Genomic DNA, 15,615 nt, shown 5'->3' with positions numbered 1-15,615 from the left:
TATTCAAAGCAATATATATATATGCACACATGTATGACACACACACACTTGTTATGACTGGTGAATCGTTTACTGTCCCAACACCTCCCAAGCAACTACCACACAAACACACAACACACACACACACACACACACACACACACACACACACACACAAACACATTCACACATGCCATTGCCCAGGAAGCAAGGCCAGGGAGATCAGGTTCTCCAGGGTGAAAGCTCCATCCCCAGCATATCTAATGAGATATCAAGCATAAAACACTTTTCCTGTTCTGCTCCCTGTTGACTCAGAAGCCTGCTGCTTTTCTGCTGAGCTCAGGAATTCATGCCTGGCCAAGGCAGGTCAGGAGGTACCCCAGCTGGGAGCTCCGTGAGTGGGCAGAGAGGCCTCGCTGTGAGGGGCAGTGCCCTCTGGAGCTCAGCTGGACATCTGACGGAAGAGTGTGGAGGAGAGTAGCTTGGGTGGAGGAAAAAGCAGAGCTGCAGCCTGTCACGGACAAACCCCCCGACGACTGTTGCTCCAGAAAGAAAACTCATCAACACTACATCAAGCTAGAACATTTGACCACTTTATATGGCAGTAGACAATACTAACGTATTGAACATTTAGAACATTTACAGGGTAAATCTACAGAATATAATACTTCAATACTTCAAACTCACTATGTGCAGACCTGACAACATTAATGTTGATCTTCCGAAACAATCTACCGGTATGTCTCTTTCAGTAAAGAGAGACTTACACACAAGCGATTCATACTCATATATCTCCCCCTCACATATTTATTTTTTATACTTTTTATATATTTCTGACAAAAAATACTCCAATTTTAGCTTCAGTGCACATTCCTTCTTTGTCTGCCTGTTGTACCTCAGCCTCATGCCTACAGTACCTATACACAAGTACGGTAAACATCAATATCAATGGGATTTTGCGCTCAAACAAAGCAAAGCCAGATCACTGCTCAGACAGCAGCACTAGCAGGCCTTTTACAGAACAATAGAATTACACTGGTCCAAAGGAATGTGTACTTGACCTCATTTACACCCAAATTTAAGTACACAGACAGCAAAGCACTGTGAGTTATTAACACAATCTGTCAAGTTATGTTACAAATTGGCTGTATACACTGCGGGCCTACAGTGTGTTTGAATGTCATGCAACGCTTATCACTCCTTTCTCACTCGTGGGCCACTTCAGCTTTATCCAACAAGGCCGCATTGTCTCTCTCGCTCTCTCTGCCGACAATGACACGCTGTGCAGCAAAATATTACAGCGCTTTCCAGCACTGGCCGGAGTAAGTGGGCAGCTACAAGAAGTGAGAATTTATCTTAACTTACTGATCAGCATGAGGAGACTGAACAATAGCACCGGTGGCTGCTTACAGAAGAGAAGGAGAGAATGTTTAACATCAATAAGAGTTCTTGAAATGCTTCCCAAGAGTCAAAACAAACTGAGAAAATGAATACTAATAGCCTATAATTGTGTCAATTAGATGCAATTTGGTAGATGGTCAGATGATAGATCATAGACTGCTGATGGAGACTTCTTCATATTGACTTTGGATCTCTTGTTGGGAGTAAATTTGGATGCTTTTTATGGAGTGTTTTTAATACAGCACACACACACACACACACACACACACACACACACGCACACACACACACACACACACACACACACACACAAATACACCATTGCACACACAAACACACATGCACACACAATTATCATCATCACTGCCATACATCAAGCGTAGCTCCTTATGTAAGGAAGAAAAAAATCAGGAAAAGTGATTCAACCTTACCATTTCCTGATTGTGACATCACCTTTACACATGTGCTAATCAAATTGCTTCATTCAGTAACAGTAGCATAGTAACAGTATTAGGCCAGTGATAGAACATGATGTTTATGTGTTATGTTTATAGTTCGTAGCAGACGCTTTCCCAAAGCAATTTTAAATGACATCAACAAACATTACATTAACATTATAGTTTAAAGTAACATACAGTCTAAATAAAAATATATAATATTGGTAATATTAAACAGAATTGAACAGAATAATACCAATGACTATAAACATAAACAAACTGCAACTCTATAAAGCCAATTAATTAGTTAGAAGTGAAATGTAGCCTATGTGATCATCTCGGCATTCTGCGGCAGCAGAAACAACATAGCTCAGAATTGCAGAACTGTACAATCGTAGCCGTTCAGTTGGTCAGTAGCCAGTCAGTCAAATTGGGAAGGTTTCCACATCTGTCTTTTTCATTCAGATGTACAGCTGTAAGGCTGTATGACCCAGATTGATGCATTTCAAGTACCAGAGATTCATGCTATTTGCTGAACATGATGTTTTTAAACATTCAGAAATGGAAGGAGCCCAGAATCAGGCTTGTGCAAAATTCCAGAATTGAATTGAAACTGGCTCTTAAATTCCAATTCAATTCATGAATTTCACTTGCATTTCAATTGAGGTAGCAAACAGGAAGCAGAATTGCAATTCGAATTGTGCACAATCCTGCCCAGAATCCTATGAGTTATATCATATATCTTCAGCATTAGCCGACAATTAAGTCCAGATACCAGGCTGTGTAACATGTTGTATTTTGTCCATGGTTATGTCGCCTACTAAATACCATAAAAGAAACATTTCACATTTTGTATATTTTAGGAATGTCAGTAAAGACTGTCTGTGTTTCTAAGCTATTTCTGTGACTATTTCAAGTGTTCATTGTTCAACATCGCTGCCTAATAACATTAATGGAAACTGTCAGCTTCTTGAACACATAAACCATTGTCCAGCCTATACCATGGACCTTCCATCAACTCCCTTCATTCTTGGCCTACCAAATTCCAAACACAGATGCTGAAATGCATCAATTTAGTATATGACATGACAGGACCAGGTCAAACACATACCTCAACAAATGTTGAGATTTTTTCTACTTTGAAAAAAAATGAGAATGACTAAGAAAGTCACATCTAATGGTGTAGAAAAGATCAGATGATTGAAAACATTGTCTTCCAAAGCCCACAGGGAGACCAAAACCTAGCAACTTATCCACTACTTATATGATTGCAAATGCCCTAAAAGTGTGCTGCAGGAGTTGAACGGGTGCTCATTCAAATGGAGAAATTTCAGGAAATATTCAGGCAAAATATGATGCCTGGGGGACTGCGTAGAACCATATCAATGCAGCGTCTACTTTTTGATCTCACAAACTAAAATGTACTGTGTGTGACTGGCCCCACTGAGTAAGAGATCTATGGCAAAAAGAGTAATAGGTTGGAATGATCTAGAGGGCACACAAGAAGACAACAGCCCTTGTCAGTATGACCGGCACTGCTTGACCTTAGCAATGCCCTAAGGCAGTGACTCAGAGTCCGAAAGATCCAAACCCTTTATTTTCTTCTTTACCACAAAAGTAACACCTGCCCTTGCCCAAGAACACTTAGGCTACATACAGTAGTAACCAAGGCTACATAGGTTACATAATGCAGAGGAGGGACAAGCGGAACTTAGAATCTTCCTCTTTATTTATCTCTCTGACACCACTGAAAACTCAACAACCTCATTATGCTGCAACATTGCTTATACAGGAATTCCTGAGGAATTAGTGCAAAAGCCAGATTCATCCTACAACACACAGCATATATATTAAGCAAATCCTATAATGCTAGAAAGAAAACAAATACAGGCTAAAAGGGAAATACCAAAATCATGGCTTTACCTCTTCAAGGCAATACACTCAGACTTCCACAAATATATGTTTCTTTTTAGGATTAATTATATCAATAGTGTGTCAGTGCATGCTCTCTCTCTCTCTCTCTCTCTCTGTATGTGTGTGTGTGTGTGTGTGTGTTTCAGTGTGGTATAGGATCAATTTGGTCTGTATCTGTAATATTCATAATGTTGATGTGGAGCTTAATGCATTGTAACTTGCACATACCTTTTGGTCGACTATGGAGCAAACAAGGTCCTTCACAGCAGATAATGACAAGTCGTTCGGCTCCAGGTTAACTGTTTCACGGGTGAGTCCAATCTGAAGAAGAAAAGAGACCCCATGGAACGAGCTCCTGGAGTTCGTTGGACTTGGAGCATTCAAACTCCCGTTGGAGAGGCGGCTGTATAGGATAGGGCTTGGGGACGTGGAGGGAGATGGTGGCGCGGGTGGATGTTGAGAATGGAGATAGGCTTTAGGGAAGGTCGGAGGAGTCGTACTGCTGCAGGTAGACATTTGGGTGTCCTCAAACCGCTGAGATGATCACTGTGTAAAAAACTATTTGTGGTCTCAATCAACCACAGCAGCCAGTTCAGTGATCTACTGAACTGCACAAGTTAAACAGGCTACGTAGGTGAGGCACCCAGTCCAATAAGAGAAAGTTCCTACATGAGTTTTCTCAAAGTTTAGAAGACGTGTGCATTAGCACCGTGAGCCTCATTAAGAGACACCTCTCTCCAACTCGGACGGAAAGGCAGGCAGCGGTCGAATACGGTGATCCCAAACGCATCTTCTGGTGCCTGAAGTTCACTTCTTCGCTAAAATCCAAGTCCTGCATGGAGAGATGCCCTTTGAAACTACACCGCAGCGTATCCAACACAGTTGCTCCCCAGATCAGCTTTTGTGGCTCCAGCACGGTCTGAAATGAAGAAAGTCCGTGCACTGTTTCAAGAGATCCAAGTGCTATCCTCTGATCAGAAACTACTCAGAAAAGAGATATAAAAAAACTGTTACAAAAAGGCATCAAACTAATAATAACTCAAACAAAAACATAGACGATTCAGACAGCGTAGGGGGGCTATTTCTCTCTTGGTGATAACTCAGACGACATCACTAAGCCTAAAACCATTAAGTCAACTGTTAACCTATTTGTTAGGTTATTTGATGCTTTATGCGGCCAACTCGTAAGAGAATCTGGTCAGCGTCCATAGAGAGCTAGTATCTGGGACAGCCCCCTTCGATAAGCTACATTAGTTAACACAGATATAGCATAGCCTACTAAACGTATAGCCTACAACTAATTTACACACTATTGCACGTTGCGTTAAAGGCAGATAATAACAGAACTCAGAACTACAGAACTACAGATGTTCCTAGCCTTACCTGTTTTGGAAGAGGTTTAATCGTGTTCAATGTTTTCATTGTAATTTTAACTTGTTTATCTATGCTTGGTCACCAAGTAGGCCTACAACTGGAACCAACATCTGGAACCACGGCTATTCAAACATCTGGACCCTCCCACTCCCGACTGGAGAGCTGGCAAAGAACTGCACGAGTTCACAAATGCCCCCGCAAAACAAGTTATACAATACTTTGTTTGTCCTTTAAAAACACATAGAGACATATTCTTTCCCCGTATACAAGAAACGAGTCAGTATTTAAAGGCAAGCTTAAGATATGGGATACATTACCTCTACTCTCTGTGCAAAGGACGTTAATTTTATCCTGCCAAGTGAATTGCAAAAACTTGTAATTCCACCAACCACTAAACGGAGATTTTATGTGAACTACCTCTCCTTTTCTGGAAATTTAAGTAAATAGCCCAGCAGTAGACCTACTGATGCACTTGAAAAAACAAAGCCACCACTGGAAATGGAGACCTGTACTCTCTTTGAAAACTTTCTGTTATCTTCTATTTGCTGCCAGATACCTACTTCATGCGCATCTTATTATCCCTCCAGCTGTGACTGCTCCCCCGTCTCCGCTAAAAAAGATGAGAAGCGCTGTCTGGGTGTTGAAGTTCAGTCGACAGAAGAGTTTGGCGTTCTCAAAAATGTAGTTGACTACAACTACACAAATGCAGCGGATTTTTTTTTACTTGAACGTCGCGCATGCCTGTTCCATGCCACTGTTTCCGTTATGTGGGTGAGACACGCCTAATACTTGGGATATTCGCGACATCTATCGGTCCACAGCTGAGTAAGAGCAGAATTGTTTTTCCAGTAGATAGATAGATAGATAGATAGATAGATAGATAGATAGTTTATTGATCCCCTGGGGAAATTCAAGATCTCAGTAGCATACAGACATCACACACACATTCACTAACAGCAGAAAAAGGAATTAAAAGTAGGCCTATATAATATAAAAACACAACTAAGCAATAAGGACAGTAGAAGATAAAGAATATACTAAATATACTAAAATACAAATTATACTAACACTTAATCTAAATCAATTCTAAAAACAGTATCCACATAGTGGTGATTATAAAATCAAGAGGCGCTTGCAATGACTGAGGCAGGGACTGAGCCTGTGATTCTCTGTGCATAGTAAGGTAAGGTAAGGTGCTCTGTGTCATGGTGATAGTGCATTGGTGATAGTTGTCATGGTGATAGTGCAAATGAGTAAGTCCAACAGTGCAAGAATAAAGTCTATATATCTATATATATAACTATTTTAAGAAAAGGTATAAGTGTGGCCACAGTTCGGCTGTGGCATGGAGGGAGGGGTTATGCATATGTGCTAATATAGCACGCAAAAAGTGAAGCAGAAAGAAAGTGGTAAAAAGTGGCTAGTGGACAGACAGTATTCAAACATGGAGGGGGTGAAGAGGCAGACAGACTATGCAGAGAAGTCTATCTCCTCTTCCCTTAAGTGAAGCATTGAACAGTTCAATGGCCCTGGGGATAAATGACTTCCTCAGTCTGTCTGTTGTGCAAGGCAGTGAGCGAAGTCTCCAGCTGATCAGGCTCTTCTGCTTAACAATAGTGCTGTGGAGTGGGTGACACTCAATGTCCAAGATGTTGATCAGTTTGTTCAGGGTCCTTGTGTCAGATATTGAAGTGATGCACTCCAGTTCAGCTCCCACTACAGAGCCAGCTTTCCTTACCTAGGCGCTCCACAAAAGTGTTAGAAGTCAGAATACTTCACACACATTCATATGGATTGCCGACGTAAATCTTCTTTGTGTCAATTTTTACCCCATGACTTTTTGTCTTTTGCTTGCCGTTTTAAAATTATATAATTAAATGTAGGCTAATGTTTATGTCTAAAAAGCAGAAGTCTTTCATTAGTAGGCTAACACATAGTTGTGTGTCCACCATTATGCCCATCCTTCAACTACTGCTGGCTTCATTAATCATGAAAGAGTAGAGTAAACATGGGATTTATGAGCATGTAAACATTGACAGTTGGCATGTTATTGCCCATTAAAGTAGCCAATGTACTGCAACATCACTGAACTCAAATTAAGAGGACCAGTAGTATTGTGATATCGAAGTGATAAAGACAGACTTGTAAAAAAGATTTATTGGCACAGCTAAACAAACAGGTAAGGTGGGTAAATTAATGCTTCTAATACTGTGGAAATGACGGTTCAATCTTCTGGGCCCAAGCCATCAGACCACCACAGATGTCCTTCACGCTAACACAGTCTACCTCCTGACCAGACAACTTCTCCAGGATCTGAACGGCTTTTTGGGAGTCATTGCCCTGTTTGCAAACCACATACACTGAAAAAAAAAAACAGGAAAGAAAACAGGAAAAAAGGGAAATTCATTAATAAAAACAACAACATTCTGATACAGGTATGCCCTCATAGGATACATACGTTTGTGTTGTTTGTATTTTGTCATGCCCTCCCTTAAGGTAAAAAAACAGACATCTAGGGCAATCTTAGCTTGCCAAGTTACAATGCCTTTCTCAAAATAGCAAGCGAAAACAACACGTCATGAATAAATGACCCAGTGACACCCTGAAAGTATACCTTCCACCCATAAAATCTTCATTATTCAAGAGGGGGCCAGCTGTTCATCAAGATATTTCTGTGGTGGAAAATAATTGCCTAGCAACCCAGTCACCTCCGCTGCTACTCCACTATCCGAAACTGACCAATAATCTGGCAAAAGTGCGGCTACAAAGGCTTAATTAGCCAGAGGAAACTCCAATTACTCCTCTTTTGTGCTCTGAATATGGAGCTACACTGCGGCCATTGAGGCGCAGGGAAGTGCAGGTATTGGCACGAGCGTGGCACGGTTGTTGTTGTTGTTGTTGCTGCTGCTGAGTGCACGTGATGCAGCCGCTTTAATATGCATGGCTCCGTGCCGGTGTTTTGCAGGAGGGGGCTCAGCAGTTTCATCCAAAGCGACTTACGTCAATTCACAAGGACATTGTTATATTGCCCCCGGAGCAACTCGGGGTTAAGTGCCTTGCTTTAGGCGGTGGAAGCCAAGCATTGAACCTGCAACTTATTTGCCTAGCCCAGCTCCTTCACCACTATGCTACCACCACCCCTTTTAGGATTCTAATGGCCACTGGGAGCTTCTGACCTGGTACATGCGCCTGAGCATCCAACTGCTGCTTGAGTTCACCGATCCTCTCCTTGAGCAGGTGGATGTGTTCAGCTTTCCTATCCTCTATGCTAGCAAGGGGAATATCTTAAGAGCTCTATAAGGAAACATATCAGTAATTTCAACGTGGTCCTGCATAATTTGGAAACCAAGAAGGAAACATGAACATGTTAAATTTCAAAAAGTAGCACGAGCAAGTATAGGACTAGATTGTTAAATAATTTAAAGCAGCTGACACAAAAATAATGTTTACAAAGATCAGTGGCCAAAATGCTTTCATTGGTTTTGTGCAAGCTGCATTACATTAATCCAATCAATCCATAACATTCCAAACCAGACTACGTTTACACATATTTTGCATAAGCCTACAGAGTAAAAACAATATTTGTTTAATGCTCTAATGACATCAAATGGGAGGATACTGAGGGAAAAAGGCAGATGGCATATATCCACTTCCACACGCGGCCGAACATCGAGCAGGATATGAGGGGTTGAACTGTCCACAATGGATTTATACTCCTGTAGGAATAAGAGAGGTGATGTTATTAGTACCATGTTGCTGTGATAAATGGTTCATGTAAATGGTTCTTAATCATATTTGCATTCTGCACACATCTCTGCACAGCCATTACTCTCAGTGAAATATCTCACAAACTCTTCACTCAACACATGCAAACCATATATCACAATAAACAGCAGACCTTACCGAATACGAGGATATAAAGCATGCATCTGTACAACAAGCGGTTCCCCAGTAATCCAGTTTTGAAATTGCAACAAATTTCTATATGGTCTCCAACTTTGGGCCAAAATTATAATGTATTCTCATCTAAACTATTTATGTCAGTACAAACATTTTTGTAAATTGCATAGCCAGAGTATCCCACCATCATGGTTCTTATGTTGCCAGATTCCAGACAATTCCATTTACACATATGAATATAAATATATAATATATTGCTTTCTAGTGACATTAACGGAAAAATATGAAGAAAAAAAATCATGAGACGCAAATGATTTTTTCTTGATATAATATAAGGCTGACATAATACATATTACATAAGACAAATATTATCACATCATACTTTCCCAGATATGGATTGCCCAGATTGTCCTGAAAAAGGAATGTATAGCATGTACAGATGGCCATTACAATGACCAATATAAGTCAATGACCAATATAACTAGCTTATCTTAGATTAACTAGCTGAACAACACAGGTGATCACTAGGCTACTGCATAATTTAATGGAGTGCTGAAATGTACACTATTTTTGACCATTGTGAAACTTAGCAAATATGCTTTGTGGTTGTGAACTTATTGCACTATCATCATAACTATCCCACCTGTGTGTGCATGGTTAAAATTCTGAATCGCAAAATAGTTTAGGCTACAGTACAAATATATCCATCCATATATGAAAAATAATCAAGCCTAACCTCTGAATTTCTTGCACTAGATTGATGCATTTAAACGTTAAAATATACACAATTTTCTTACGAGGGAGGATGCCCAGGGACCCCCCTAGTGACGCCCCTGGTACTGCACCTCTGTGATAACAGTATGGTGGAGTCATGTTGATGGTTATGATGCATGTGATGCACTGTATTTAACTTGAATTTTATTTCAACTTAAAATTACAGTTATACCATATGTACCACATGGGAGGGGGGTGGAGTTATTCTATATCTATTCTTTTTTATATCTAGTGCACACTTAATGAATGAACAAATGAACGAATGAACGAATGAATGAATTAATGAATGAATGAATGAATGAATGAATGAATGAACAAATGAATGAATAGAAGATAAACAGTTTTTATTTCACTTCAACTGTAAATAAGTGTTCCAGTTAGCACTGCAGCTGTAAGGATCATACATACCTGTACAGTGATCCGCTGTTCCTTTGACAGAAGATTCAGTCTTCTGCACTGCAAATTCCAGAGCAGGAGAAACAGGCAGTTTAAAAATCAGACAGGTTGTGTATAAAAAAATCCAGGCCATGCATCATTTCAACACCCAGTTAAATTAGGCTCTAGATGTTGCGGCCTGATAAGGGAGCCCGTTAAGAGCTCAGTAAAGATCAGTTCAAACCCAAAGCCTATTTCTGTCATCTGACAACAAAGGAGGACTTGTAAGGTACAAGAATGTAGACATTGCCTTTTATATTAATGCTGAGGCAAGACAACCTGGCTAACAAGTCACTGAGCATTTATTACACCTAAAATGAATGCCTTACATTTACAAAATTCAACTGTATGGTAGAACTGTGGGCAACCTCATCTCCATTAGATTTTCAGGTCCAACTCCAGAAAATCAGTGACTGAGGTCAAACTTGTTGCTGTGAGAAACACTGATATTTCTCTACAACATCCGCAACACTTACCCACCACATGTGTATATTATGTATGTATGTACATATGTATGTTCATGTAAAACAAGTAACAAGAAGGGATGCTGGTTTCCATCTCTCCTGCTTAATTTAATATTCATGATAATTATCAGAATAAAAGCTAGTAGTCTCAAACATCAAATCTTTCAGGCTTAACATACTTTCAAATAACTAGTATACTTCATATACATAACTATGCCTATATCAAACCTCAAATGACTACAGATTATGTCAGTGATAAGATACCAAGCCAAATAAACTACCAAATGAAAGGTACACAAATATAGCTGGTCAATTCCACGCAAAACTGTCACGTTCATAATGCCAACACAATACCATGGTATTAAGTTGCCGTTATGGACGTGACAGTTTTGTGTGGAATTGCCCAGCTGTTAGCAGAAATTAGAGGGTTTACAGTGCCCTCTAGTGGACATTAATTAATCTGCACTACCCTCTTTATAAGCAGCAGGATTTTTAAATCACCTAAATCTAAGTGTTCCTCTGTATGTTCTTTCGTGGACTTAAGGAACTTCCACTTGACAGAGGAAAACTATTTACTCCGATATCACCTGCCCTGTCTAAAGAGTGTTCAAGTAAAAATAATTAAAATATGCTGGCAATACACTGGCAATGTACGCATTTAGCCATAGAGCCCTTGTCTCTAACCTTGTCAGTCGCCGCCGAGCCACAGAATGTTTCATAGTTCTGCAGCTGTGTGACCGTTGGGTTCTCCCCGCACACAGCACAGCCCGCCTGCTTGGGCCGCAGACGGATGGAGCGGAACCGAGAACCTTCACCATCGAACATCAACAACTGCTGCCCGCATGAAGCTGATGGCTGCTGAGGAAAACACTCAGTAAAATCTCATTTTGTGTGTGTGTGTGTGTGTGTGTGTGTGTCACTCATTTTTTGAAGGATACATCCTTGGCCGGAGGCGATTTTCAGAACTTCTAATGCCTGGAGGCAACCCATAATTCCTGGTACTAACACAACAGAAAACAGCAGTTGTTTACAACAGGTGACTTAGGACATTAGGTCACTTAGGAGATTAAAGATTCATTTCTGCTTTAAACACATCTCCCTTCAACAACCATCACACAACATCGGACTTAATAAACAGCATAGACACAAAGCGGTTTAACTAGATGTAACAGAAATACCCAAAGAGACTGAAATGGTTTAAAGTGTCAAACTCACCCACACCCAGGACCCCGCCGTCTGAGCAATTGGTGACTGTGTCTGGAGGTGGAGGCGCAGGGTAAAGGCACCTGTAGCAGGGACCTCCATTGTAGTTGTACACAGTGAGCTGTAAACACAAATGAGAATGCCTCATGCCGCTGACCAACTATTTACCATACCAGTTGTGTTGTCTCTCACTCACACACACACACACACACACACACACAGGACCTAGCATTTAACACTTTGAGTGCCAAATACGCAATATTGCATTTTTTGTTCCCATGCGTAGAGTGTCAAAAACGCAATATTGCGTTTTCAGGTTTTTTTTAATTACAAAAATAGACGCTCTAACACACCTTATGTGCGGATTTGGGAACTCTATGATGAATAGAACTGAAATAGATGACGATCAAAACCTGTGGACATTTTATCTGGACATTTTATCATAACTCGGCTTTTAATGGTTGCCGCTTTGGGTGGAATCAGTGACGCATGCACATCAGGTCAAAACCAGGCCATTTATTTTCGTGGGTTTATCACTAGGTGGCAGTCTCGCCCAGGTCTTGCTAGGTCACTTCCCGGAAACTTTATAGGCAACACTTCTCAGGTGCTGAAGGGGAAAATTAAAATTTCTCAGGAACAGAGGCATGTAGAAATAAATGGTTTGTACCCACTGAGAGCTCAAAGTCTCACCTTTCAAATGACCCATAGTATGTGTCCATAGCTATAATGTAAGGGATTAGAAAAACTAGCCCTTACTTAAGTTTAATAGTAAACAAGCTCCCCCTCCTATTATTCAATTGTTAACGTTAGGCCTGCGTACCTTTGGTTCTACAAAAATCATCAATGATCTAGATTGCTGGCACTCTGGACCAAAGCTTCCAAAAACAGCGCGGCATTCAAAGTAATAATGTTCAATGAAAGTTCTGGATAAAACAAGAATAAAAAAAGGATGATGGTTTCCATGAGAGTTCATCAGCTCACCTGTCCTTCCATGCGCAGGGCACTGGCAGACACTAAGGGCTTCCCACTAAGCACACAGGCATCATTCACCAGGTACCGCGTGGGGACGTTATCGGAGCAGTCAGCCACAATGTCATACATGTTATACAGCGTCAAGGAGTCAAACATTCACACACACATATACTTGTGTTATTACATGAAATGGTCCAAACATAGGATTGGGGTCATAGGATTGTCATAGGATTGGCCTACCTCAATACTAATTGGAAACCAATAAGCGATCTTTTGATGGGTACTTCTCTCTCTCTCTCTCTGTCCAAACCATGGTCCATATAGTATATGCAAACATGGAAATGTACTGCCATCGCATGAACAATGTATTGTGCACCCCTCCCCCCGGCATCTCTTAAAGGAGAAGTTCGGTGTGGTATTGACTTAAAGTGTGTTGAAACATGATACCGAGTGTGAACTTTTGTCTCATAGCTCATCTCGGCGTGTCCCCTGCACTCCGAAATCTGGCGCTAGTTACCCGATGCTACCAACAGGTTTTCAAAGGGGGTGCCACGGGCATCGGCCTAGCCATGCAATAAATCACAGATTCCAAACATAATCCTATGGAAATGCATGGATTCCAGTTGTTTCCAGTAGCAGCAACTGAGTACTTTGTATATACTTTCATAAAACAGTTTTATATTTAACATGGACACTTCCACATGTTACTGGTTAGACAGATTAGAAGGATACTGTTGAATGAGCTGCAGAGCATTGTCAGGGGAGAGCTGGAGATGGTACGGAATGCACTGGACTGTGGAGTTCAGCCTGATATGGAGGCAAGCATAAGCAAGAAAATGCATGTGAACTTCCATTCCATACACTTCTGGGCAAAGTAATGATCTGAACTAGACATCAATGTTTACAAATCCCAATCACTGCCTCCTGAAATGTACATTTACATGTATTCATTTACCAGATGCTTCTATCCAAAGTGACGCACAGAAGGAGAATAACATTTAAGCTACATTGCAAAGGATTACATGAGGAACATATGAGAAACACAAGAGAAAGTATTTTTTTCTTACAATGTATTATACCACAACATGTTACAACACATTATACCACAACATGTTAAAGCGATGGTTCGGAGTAATTTCACCCTAGGGTCCTTTGCACCATGACCCCGAGCCAAACACCCTCCCAGAACGTGTTTTCCCTTGGTCGAACCCTGGTCGAGTAGCGCTGTCAGAAACTAATGACTTTCTGCAGGCGTAATAGAACCTACTTTTATCTTGTAAAATTCCCAAATCACGGAAGTAACGTCGACGCAGCGATATAGTAGCAGATAGTAGCATCCATCAGGCAAGTGTTATTTAAATAAACTCCTGGTGTACAAACTTTTCAATGCCTTGTTTTATGAGTAAAGAACATAGTTGTACTACTGTAGAAGTTTCGTACCATTCAGGGCATTATTAGTGGGGTAATTTACGAGATAAAAGTTGGTTCCATTACGCCTGCAGAAAGTCATGGAGAAAGCCTTCAAGAAACAGAGATCTGTGTGAAAAAATGCTGGAGTGCTTTAAGTGTGATAGAGCTGCAGATGATGTCTTTGAAAGGTCTGAGATACAGTACTGTACCTTCTGATGGCCTGAGCAGCAGACTGTGATTTGGGCTGACCCTGGGTCAGTTCTGAGTGTAGGACTTGACGATGCAGATTACTGAGCTCCACCTCATCATAGTCCAGCAGACCAAGACGCCCTGCAGATAAACCACAGCCAGCAAAGAGCATGAGCTTTGGCACGTGATTAAACATAATGTACATAGGTGTATAAAGTAGATTCAATTCATAATATGGTTGCTGTTATTGTTCTTTAAGTGTGCTATGCTCCATTATGGTTCATTCACATATCCACTGCAATACAAGGTTGATAAAACGTGTGGAATAACTAGTGAAAGGGTTGCATAATGTAGGCTACAAAACAAAACTGACCTATGCCAGCTGCCGCTAAGTACTGAGCAAGTGGGCAGCCCAGTCCTCCACAACCCACAACCAAAACAGACGTCTTGGACAATCCAAGTTGACCTGAAGAACAAAGATTAATTCTGAGTTCATTTTGTGGACAAAATGGGCAAATAATTAAAGTAAGTATTGTGTAGTTGTTCAGTGGGCTGTTATGCACCTTTTACACCAAGTTCTGGTAGAAGAAGCTGTCGACTAAATCGCATGATGTCTTCATTGGTTAATGACGTTTTTGGTGTAAGTGGGGCTAAAACCGTTATTTTGTCCTGAAGATCCGTTGGAAAGCAGTTGCTAGCAGAAAACTGACATGGTGAATGAGAGACCAGTCATTAGAACATTTTTGAAGAGACAGATTATCACAACGCAGTGACCAAGGCCACCAATCATAACAACATTCATCTGCAACATTGTTACAGCATCCCAACATTGTTACAGCCACGCCATCGAGGGGTGGTAGTAGCCTACGTTAATCACGATTGTCTACATTGAGATTTACCTTTTCTAACTGAGCAAGTTTATTCTTCAATATGGCTAATTCTCTGTCCTTTTCCTTAAGTTGCTCCTTCAACTGCAAAACGTCCTCCATGTTTCTCAGGCCAGAAGAAAACAGAAGAAAGAAGAAAACTGAGAGATAAACAACTCAACAATCCGAGCAGTTCTGCATTTCCTGGTTGTAGGCTACTCCACTAACCCACGTGGACTACGAACCACGTGTAATGCAGATCACATGACCAGAGGGGGGGGGTTATAGGTTTTTCTG

The 15,615-nt window shown here is 40.9% G+C and overlaps 2 protein-coding genes across 6 annotated transcripts in view; both read right to left on the bottom strand.

Moving 5' to 3' along the window:
- The window catches only part of prkd3 (protein kinase D3), a 47,985-nt gene extending 42,280 nt beyond the window's left edge, over positions 1-5,705 (bottom strand). For 2 of the 5 annotated variants that reach the window (XM_048228167.1, XM_048228172.1), the window contains exons 1-2: positions 5,423-5,680; positions 3,960-4,712 (exon numbers count right to left, since the gene is read on the bottom strand). In XM_048228167.1, the coding sequence (XP_048084124.1) occupies positions 3,960-4,247 (288 nt within the window). In that variant the 5' untranslated portion in view covers positions 4,248-4,712; positions 5,423-5,680. Of the gene's footprint in view, positions 1-3,959; positions 4,713-5,114; positions 5,279-5,422 lie in introns of all 5 variants that reach the window. The other 3 variants (XM_048228168.1, XM_048228170.1, XM_048228169.1) reach the window with 3 other exon arrangements.
- Positions 5,706-7,247: 1,542 nt separating this feature from the next.
- On the bottom strand, positions 7,248-15,591 carry mocs3 (molybdenum cofactor synthesis 3). The gene is made up of 13 exons (XM_048227960.1): positions 15,352-15,591; positions 15,016-15,157; positions 14,826-14,918; positions 14,473-14,593; positions 13,586-13,660; positions 12,863-12,980; positions 11,894-12,002; positions 11,617-11,679; positions 11,363-11,526; positions 10,188-10,235; positions 8,725-8,821; positions 8,282-8,389; positions 7,248-7,465 (listed from the first exon to the last, which is right to left on the bottom strand). Exons 1-13 carry the CDS (start codon positions 15,439-15,441, stop codon positions 7,308-7,310), a joined length of 1,386 nt encoding a protein of 461 aa, XP_048083917.1. The 5' UTR covers positions 15,442-15,591; the 3' UTR covers positions 7,248-7,307.
- Positions 15,592-15,615: the final 24 nt, after the last annotated feature.

The sequence above is a fragment of the Alosa alosa genome, chromosome 19 (assembly GCF_017589495.1).
Source record: "Alosa alosa isolate M-15738 ecotype Scorff River chromosome 19, AALO_Geno_1.1, whole genome shotgun sequence".
NCBI classification, from domain to species: Eukaryota; Metazoa; Chordata; class Actinopteri; order Clupeiformes; family Clupeidae; genus Alosa; species Alosa alosa.
Note: the sequence above shows the minus strand (reverse complement) of the source record. Positions and strands in the feature narration are given on the sequence as shown.

Excerpts from the sequence above, each read along its gene's own strand:
- mocs3 (XM_048227960.1), bottom strand. The coding sequence starts at position 15,441 with ATGGAGGACGTTTTGCAGTTGAAGGAGCAACTTAAGGAAAAGGACAGA. Across the intron at positions 14,919-15,015 it reads ACCAGAACTTGGTGTAAAAG|GTCAACTTGGATTGTCCAAG; the intron begins GTGCATAACAGC and ends TTTGTTCTTCAG. Across the intron at positions 12,981-13,585 it reads GCTCTGCAGCTCATTCAACA|GTATGACATTGTGGCTGACT; the intron begins GTATCCTTCTAA and ends GCTGTATAACAT.